This window comes from Zea mays, chromosome 4, assembly GCF_902167145.1.
Source record: "Zea mays cultivar B73 chromosome 4, Zm-B73-REFERENCE-NAM-5.0, whole genome shotgun sequence".
Classification (NCBI taxonomy): Eukaryota; Viridiplantae; Streptophyta; class Magnoliopsida; order Poales; family Poaceae; genus Zea; species Zea mays.
This window is the reverse complement of record NC_050099.1, coordinates 63,479,488-63,488,472: the sequence shown is the minus strand read 5'-3', so window position 1 is coordinate 63,488,472 and position 8,985 is coordinate 63,479,488. Positions and strand designations below refer to the sequence as shown.

The window sequence follows — 8,985 nt, the reverse complement described above, 5'->3', positions numbered from 1 at the left end:
TCAGATGAGATCTCATGATTGTACACGCTTGCCCTTGCCCCAAACAAAAGATTACATCGAAGAGCAATAATGGAAGTGGCCCAAAAGCTTTTCTATTATATGCCATCAACAGCCACGAAGGATGATGTTTCAAGATCAAAAGATACCTTAGTGGACATACTAGAATCAGTATTCCTGGGAAGTCTGAAGGAGAGAACAAAAGGCACAGCATACAGAAAGGGTAGGGAGTAAAACAAGAACAACATGACAGATTAACACCTGCAATCCAAGACTCAAGAGAAAAGTGATTTATCGTAGTCATGTTTTCCAAAATGCCCATTCTCTATGCCAGTCTGATTCACGTTAGAAAGGAAGACCGTCATATCGGAAGGGCAAGGTTCCACCCACTCCCATCCGGCCATCCCCATCTACAATGGTCTAAACCCAGATCTTACTCCTACCAAACATGCCCTCGACAACCTACTTGACACTACCAAAGTATCAACGGCGTAGCGTCAGCTATACACATCGGCAATGATCATTTATTTAAACAACATCTTGAGATGCTCAATGCGAGCGCCACGAATCTCCTCGTCGGTGAGCGCCCCAGAAACCATCCTCTGCTTGCGCATCTGGACCTGCTGCATCCGCTCCTCGACAGTACCCTGGAACGAACGAAGGCAGCAAGCACAGCGTTTGAGATTTCAGTATCCTGCGACAAGCAGAGGGGTGATAGAGATGCCATCACTTTGTCTTACCTTGACGATGAAGCGTTTGACTCGGACCTCTCTTTTCTGCCCAATGCGGTGAATTCTCATGATAGCCTGCTCTTCCACAGCCGGATTCCACCACGGATCCTGTATAATATCGGGCAAAATATAGTGCCAAAACCTCAGCATGACGACAAGATAACTAAGATGGACTGGACTTACTAGGATGCAGTATAACTTACCATCATAAAAACGTTGGAGGCAGCAGTTAGATTTAGCCCTACACCTCCAGCCTTGAGCGACATCATTAGCACCTGTTTTTTTCACACCAAAATTCAGTATGCATCAAGACCAAAAAATAAAAATGAAAACGTGTGTACTGTGCAGAGGAAAATAGCTAGGATCATGGTTATAGATTTGCTCAGACATACCAGCTTGTCCTGGCTCTCACTGAACTCCTTCAGAACTTTCTCTTTGTGCTTCTGGCTCAGCTTGCCATCAAACCTCAAGAACTTGATACCCTTCTGGGTGAAGCGGATCTCCAGAAGATCGAAGAAGGAAGTAAACTGGCTGAACACGATGCTCTTCTCCTGCTTCCTCTGAAGGCTCTCCAGCATCGTTACGAGCGTTTTCACTTTGCACGAGTCCTTCCAGTTGTTCTTGGCATCCACCTGGAAACGACTCTGAGCAGGCAGTATGATCAGGTCAGACTTGCTGATGTGACGTCTACAGAGTGGGCATGGCCCTCCGTCTGGAGTCCTCCAGCTAGAAACAAGGCATTCGCCACACATCCGGTGTGCGCAAGGCGTGAGCACTGGATCGTCCGAAGCTGACTCGAGACAGATAGGGCACTCCATCGTAGCACCCTGGCGAATTTCCTCGACGACCCCTTCTACATAAGCCAGTGAAGGCACTACGTTCTGTCTTCCAGACGAACTCTGCTGCACCCCTTCAAGGAATTGCTGTGCAAGCTGGTTGAGGTCAGCATACTTTTTAGGGTCAGCTCGGCTGCACATTAAGAATTTAGCAAATGGATTAGACGATAGAATGATGAAATGTAACCCCGGCAGTAATAGAACATTTTCCTGAAATGCATAGCTAACCTGATAACCAGAAAAGGGTGATCGCAGCACTGCCTTAGCCGGAGAAGTAACTCGAGAATATTAGCGTAATTGTTCAGAACACTGCCTTGTGCTACAAATTTGTCAAACTGAACCTGGTGGAGGTACGCGTGCAAGAAATTTAATTCATTGAAATTTCACAAAAAAAAATGAATATGAAGAAGCACAATTCGGTTAAGTTTGGCAAAGATAAACAAGAACCCTTTTCTTGGTACCACATCAGTTAAACAACAAACATACTGGCATCTACAGTTCCATGTTGTAGCTTCACATCAGTTTATTGAAAAGTAGTATATATATATAATCCATCTTGTATCAATGAAAATGCAAAAACATAAATATACCTTTGATCTCCTGAAAAGTGCTTCATAGAAATCACGTTCATGTTCAGATTGTTCGCACTCTACAACTTCAATACGAGCTGGAGGTAGAACCAGTATGGGACTGAAGCAAAAAAAAGGAAATTGAGCATCGTGAGGCATTCTATATGCTTATTTATGCAGTTGTAAACTTTGAAGAAGAAAAAATACATACTTGCCAATCTTGTCTTTTGTTTCCTTGGTCCTCCTTAGCATTAGTGGCCTAAGAATAGCTCTAACAAGTTTCAACCCTCTATCATCACCATTCTCATAAGGTTTCTGAATAAGCCTCTGCCACCTAAAGAGATCAGCAAAATCGTCATATGGATTTGTTTAAACAAAAGGAACAATAGCAGACATGTTAACTGAGAGGTTGGCTTTCATTCATACCATTTTGCATTGCACCATGGTTCAACATGTAGGAAGCAGAGAAGACTGTAGAGGTCCTCCAAATTATTCTGCAGAAAATGTGATACTGAGTTAGCTTCACCAGAAATTACAAAAAATAGATCATTTTTCCCATTGTCACTTTACAAGCTACCAGTTCAATTGAAAGCACCGAAAACCAAACATGAATGTCAATGGTGAAACATACTTGCAATGGTGTGCCTGTAAGGCACCATCTGCATTCCGACTTTAATCTATAAGCTGCTTGGGCACTTTTAGTTTTAGGAGATTTGATTGTGTGAGCTTCATCAAGCACAATCCTATACCAATCCATCCTGTGAAAAATGCTGTTGCATTCCTGTTAAGGATAACCATTTCATTAGTTAAAGTCATGATGACCTTGTTACTTCCAAAAAAATAAACATCACCAAAAAAAAGACAAGGAGTGGGAATGCCAAACACATACCGTTTTGCATGCAGCTGAGAGGACACCATAGGTTGTTAAAACGACATCATGTTGAGCCATCAGCATGAGGCTACTAGTTTTATCACCAGCATAATGCACAAACACAGAAAGAGCTCCTTGTGCCGAATGTGCCTCCAACTCATCCTGTGAGGATGGACAATATGGATGTAATTAATTTTCTTGTGTGATTAAGTTTATTGCAGAAACTAAACTAATTATTAAGTTTGTTCAAGATGCAGTGCATGAATAACAGGATAAGATTGAAAAAATTAGCAGTGACATTCAAATATTCTGCCATTGATTACAAAGACAAATAAAAAGCTTACTAATGACAATTGCTTCAATAGTAAATCAAGATACTAACCTTCCATTGGCCCAATAATGACATAGGGCAAACAACAAGGGTACCTCCTCTCACAGAGGATGTTGAGGTGTATCCTCTGGTCGCACGATCTCCTAGATACCTTGTGTCTCCTTTTATACAGTTAGAGAACTCCCCCCTAGGATTGGAAAGTATCAGAGCAATGGTCATCACAGTTTTGCCAAGACCCATTGCGTCTGCTAGTATCTGCAAACACAATGTTTCGCAATACACCATTAATCTCAAACCAATTAAGAGAACACAAACATTGAAACATTCATAGTCATGTAACTGAACAAAATTGAAGGAAACGTTTTGTGAGGATTGAATTTATATTAGCACCAGAGTGCTAAGCATTATGCTTTAACATGAATAAACCAACATTTGCCACAAAATGACAGGGTGCAAAGAAAATTGTTTAATTATAACAGCAAAATCCCATGTGCGGAAGCACACTTCATGATATTTATCGTTAAAATATCTAATTGGCAGCATAACATAGCATAACTGTTAAGGAGGCCCCCCGTTTAAAATAAAAAAAGTTAAGGGACAGGATACATCAGGGAAAATGGAATAGAAAGACCTTTGAGAATATTATGCAAAGAAAGCACAAGAACACCCTTTGAAACAAGCTTACCCCTCCTCTTACAGTCTCAGTCATACTTGGAAATTGTGTTGTTGCTTGACCAGTAAAAAGATTAACATAGACTGGAGGAGCTCTCCTGCAAACAACAACGGTTTTCATATTTATCAACATAATCTAGTCAACATTTCTGTGATTTATCAAAAAAGACAGCATACCTGTCTGCAATATTGTAGGCACTCCAACACGGATTAAGAGTTTTTGTCTCTTCATTAGCATCAATTCCCTTCTCCAATTTAGACATCCAGAAGAGAGCTTGTTTCTGGTATGGCTTTAGAACAGAGACAAGGGTAGTGGGAGGCTCTGCTTCCTGTTTTATAGTTATGTAACCAAATATTTATAACAGTTTAAGTTTTGTAGAATATTAGGGTAGCATGAGTAAACAATCAAACAATTCTACAAGCTTATATTAGTACCTCTAAGTCAAATGTTTCAGCAGTGCCAACAAGTTTGTTCAAGGCAGCCTCTGAAATCGCCTGCTCATCAGCGCCTTGCTCGAGAAATGTATGGCCAAGCACCGGAGTAGAATCATCACCATTATTATTGTTACCCTGATACATTTATCAGAAAAAAAAACATAATACCAAGAATCAACACATGGAACAAGGCAACCAATTACAGCGCCAAGAAAGTATTATAGGACACGAAAAGAAAGTAGCTTTCTGCGGTGCTTTTTCCAACAAAAAAAAATGTCACTGCTGTAAATAAACACAACAATAGGTATACATCATTGGGGAAGTACCCGATCATATATTCTACAGATTAGGAACACACTGAAAAATTGTAACAGTAAAAAACAACAAGATGGCTTGTTGCTTACCCTTAGAATTTGCTTCAGCTTTCTAGTGGTGAGATCGTCAAGGGAGAAAGCATCCTGCACACGGTAGGTATATCAACATTTTTTTAAAAAAAAACAAGAACACTGCAAAATTTACAGAAAGAATCAATCAATTTGCAACCTTGTTGGATGGCTTTAGGTTGAGCAAACTAAGCAATTTATGGAGAGGACTGGGAGTGAAATCAACATTTGCATGATCGAGCATGTCACAGGGTGAGTTGTCCATTTCGGCTAGCACAGATTTGTGGATGTAGAAGCTGCACAAAAAATCAGCATTAGGACAAACTGGCAAATCTCAGTAACTTGCTAAATAGAAGGAAAAAAGCCTGTATTATTATCAAACATTACCTAACATAGAGCAATATCTCCTGCATCAGCCTCAGCTCCATTGTTGGGAACACGAGCTTCCCCTGAATCTTCACCTTGGACGAGTTGACAAGCGGGACAAGGCATTGCGTCCACTCTGGGGACAGCTTCCCAATCTACAACCATCATTATAGAGAATGAGACAGGAGCAAACTGTAGCAATTTGAACAAAAAAATCTCAAGAATAAACATGCATGATAAGATGATTTGAGTAAAACCTCTCCGGCTCGTTTGGTGGAAAAGCGAACAATCTGTGCCAGAGCCGCCGCCTTCTTGGCAGTCATCTTTAACCCGCCATAGATCTTCTCGTACGAAGGGAAGGCGAAATGGACAATCTCCCCAGCGTCCAACCTCCTCCTCCCACGGTTGGTGGACAGCCCGGGCACATAGGACTTGCCGACGAGCATCCAGTCGCGCTCCACAGGGAAGTCGCCAAACTCGCCGTCCGGTGGCGCCACCACCATCCTCATGTCCGTCACCGAGGCAGGCACAACCGCCCTGAGGGGCCGGGGCCGGGGCCGCGACCTCTGCTCGCACATCTCGACGTCCACGGGCGGCGGCCGCGGCGGTTGTTGGTACATCTCGATGTCGATGGGTGACGGCGCAGGTAGGGTGGTCCTCGGATCGTGCATCTGGATTTCCAGGGGCGGCACCATCTGGATAGGCTTCGGGTCGTACACCTCCCCGTCCCCGCCCATGGGTGGCATGGGTGGCAGCGCCCGGATGGGCCGCGAGTTGAGGTACGGCACCGGGTGCGTGGTAGTGAGTTCGATGGTCCCCACCTCCTGCCTCGGCCTCTTATTCTGCCGCGGGACGATGCTTATGCCGGCGCCGGCGCTCGCCACCGCCACAGGCGCACCTACACTGCGCGCGTCGGGGACGAATCGGTCGGGTGTCTTGGCGGACCATTCGGCCGGCTCGCTCTTCATCTTGGCGGTGGCCTTCGCGGAGGAGCCATCGGATTGTTGGCTCCCCACGACATCGCCGTCAATGGGCTCGGCCTTCACCTTGACAGCTGCCGGCGCCACGGCCCCGACGTCGATGGATTCGGCCTTCACCTTGACAGCTACCGGCACCTGCACCGGAACACCACCGACGTCGAGCTCGACCTTGGCCCGCTTGGGGGCGGAAACGACCTCGGCGTCGTCGAGGATCGCGTTGATGGCGCGCTCAGCGTTGCCACCGCACTGGGAGAGCGCGGCAATGATGCTGGCCTCGGAGAGGGTCCCGCCCAGGACAGCGCGGACGGCAGCGATCTCGTCGGCGAAGAGGACGGCCTGCGACGGGGACTCCTGCCAGCCGGAGTCGTCGGCGGCGACGGAGACTAGCATGGCTGCTACACCGGCGCCGCGAGGGCGAGGTGGGAGACTAGATGTGGGCGGGCGGGGCCGGGAATGGGAAGGCGGGGAGGGCGCCGCGACGGGGAGGTTTGGGGGCGGAGGGCCGAGGGAAATGGTGAAATGGTGTGGGGTTTGGAGGGAGGTTTTAAGAGGATTTTTTTTGGCGGGATTTTTTTTGGCGGGAATGTAGGGAGGGAGGGAAGGAAATGCACGGTGCTTTGTTGGATTTGGCGGGCGACGGAAATGGAAGCGCCGGCGGTCAAAATCGCGCAGCGTCCGTGCTGGGCTCGCATGCCCCAAAATTCGGTTAAAATTCGAACGGTTCTCTTTCTCTCTTGCGATGCGTTCGGCTTCGTCTTTCTGAAAAAACAAAAGTTGAACAAGTATATTTAGCTTTTTTTAACTATTTTGCAAAAGACAGTTCTTTATGTAGTACAAATTTAAAAGCAGTTAAAACACTTTTTATAAATGTTTAATAAATAGATGCGACAAATAGAAACTAAAACAGTGTTTAAAAATAAATAAGTGTTTTAATAAATAAAAAATAATTAAAATATATTAAAATGGAATTATAAATTGATTCATATGTAAGAATATTAGGAAACAAAATGGTTTTTAAATTAGATGTATTGATTAAGACATATGGTTAAACAATGTGTATATAAACAATATACGGTTTGTTCAACACAACAATTTAAACCAAACGACTTTTAACTTTTTCTGACAACAATGTTTTTCATAGCATACAGCTCACAACAATTTTATTTACACCTTACAACTGAACCAAACACACCCTTAAAATCCCTTTATTCATACTTTCCAAATACCTCCTACTTTTCCTTATATGAGCTATGTCAGCTTCACTATAACCATTTTCCTTATTCAACCGCCTATATAGTTTAACTAAGTTATTTGACTTGTATACACCGGTTTTTTAAATTTTAAAAATACACAATATTTGCACTACAATGATACATATTGTTATTAGTTACTTAAACTTTCAAATAATTAATTCCGCAGTTAAAACACCGATTAACAAAAGGGAGAGATTTGACCTCACACGCCTAAGGGGGGTTTCTCTCTCTCTCCATACAGGATGGCACACTCGATGTGTCATCGAGCGACTTTAGGGTCCCCTTCGCCAGGCAGAGGGAGAAAGAGGAGCATCATGGGAGCATGCCTTATCCATGATGGAACCAACCGATCCAGTGAACCAAACACAGTAGCTGACTGGGAGTTGAAATGGGGCTGATCCACCCACCGCCTATAGCCGTGCAACAACAAATATTGAGCTATTGAAAGTTTACTTCAATTATTCATTGTTTTTAAAATTTTACAAGGAAGAAAACATTCAACAATTCTAGGTTTACTTCAGACATTTATTGTTTAATGAAGTGCAACGGGAACAAACATTCAACAATTCAATGTTTAGAGGATCAAATTTCTCACCACGTCGAAGAGATTAATGAGTCGAGGGCGGGAGGTGGCTGTTGCAGCGGATGAGTGGAGATGCAACGGTGAGAAATTGCGGACATTAGATGGTGCGAGGCAGTACAGTGGTGGGTTGGACCAGATCGGAGCAAAGCTGTTGAATTTGTAGATTGATAGTGGTGGCTCCAAGGGCGGACGAGCAGAGGAATCACTAGCGAGTGGGGTGTGGCCGAGCGAGAAGCGTAAGCGGGGGTGTGACAAAATCGGTTGGGTACTTGGGTGGACTATCCCGCAAGGGTGTTTTGGTGAACTTGATTCTGGTGATAGACCTCTGGTACATCACCCTGGGTGATGTATATCATCACCCTAAGTGAAGCTTCACCCTATGGTAATTACTAAAGGTTGTTCAATCATACGTTCACTCACTACCATTGGGTGAAGCTTCACCTATGGTGATTGAAAGCTCCCTTGTGGTTTTTGGTGTTTTGGATGATAACACAATTAAATGTCTAACCAGGGTGTTAAGTGTTGAACGGGTGCTAAGCGAAAAGACTAAGATGTTCAACACTTAGAGTCAGATGTGATGATCCACACAAGCTAAGATGATCATGGTCTGTGGACATCACAAGTAAAGTTTAAGGATGAGCACTCACTACGTGGAACTTGATGCACATAACTTGGGGTCAGCTAATCGAACTAAGGACAAAGGCAAGAAGAACTTCGATGAACCGAGTGCATGGGAGAAGGTCAAGAAGAACGAGGTACATCAAGTTTGGGGTGAAGAAGATGACTCACAAGAAGTCAAGGTTGGTGAAGCTGAGAAGAGTTGGTGCGTGAAGGATCACAACATAAGGACATGACTTGGAACCATTGAGGTAATTTCTAAGGTTTATGGTTCAATTCATAGGGCTCAAGATCATAGCTCAAGTAGTAGGACAAGGTCACAAGAGAGAGAAGTATTAAAGTCAAAACCTAGAAGGGACC

At 44.1% G+C, this 8,985-nt stretch overlaps 1 protein-coding gene across 1 annotated transcript; it reads right to left on the bottom strand.

Moving 5' to 3' along the window:
- Positions 1–253: 253 nt before the first annotated feature.
- Positions 254–6,676, bottom strand: LOC100383801 (Putative SWI/SNF-related matrix-associated actin-dependent regulator of chromatin subfamily A member 3-like 3). Its single transcript, NM_001346945.1, has 18 exons — positions 5,449–6,676; positions 5,213–5,346; positions 4,986–5,121; positions 4,847–4,900; positions 4,443–4,577; positions 4,185–4,336; positions 4,021–4,105; positions 3,387–3,590; positions 3,023–3,166; positions 2,765–2,914; positions 2,560–2,627; positions 2,345–2,467; positions 2,155–2,254; positions 1,793–1,905; positions 1,121–1,697; positions 932–1,003; positions 738–836; positions 254–644 (listed from the first exon to the last, which is right to left on the bottom strand). The coding sequence occupies exons 1-18, from the start codon at positions 6,559–6,561 to the stop codon at positions 522–524; spliced, it is 3,582 nt and encodes a 1,193-aa protein (NP_001333874.1). The 5' UTR covers positions 6,562–6,676; the 3' UTR covers positions 254–521.
- Between the last annotated feature and the right edge of the window lie 2,309 nt (positions 6,677–8,985).

Bases quoted from the DNA above. Each gene is read 5' to 3' on its own strand.
- LOC100383801 (NM_001346945.1), bottom strand. From the start codon at position 6,561: ATGCTAGTCTCCGTCGCCGCCGACGACTCCGGCTGGCAGGAGTCCCCG. The intron at 3,591-4,020 runs GTAAGCTTGTTT...TTGTGTTTGCAG, and splicing joins CTGAGACTGTAAGAGGAGGG to ATACTAGCAGACGCAATGGG. The intron at 2,628-2,764 runs GTATGTTTCACC...CATTTTCTGCAG, and splicing joins TTACAGGCACACCATTGCAA to AATAATTTGGAGGACCTCTA.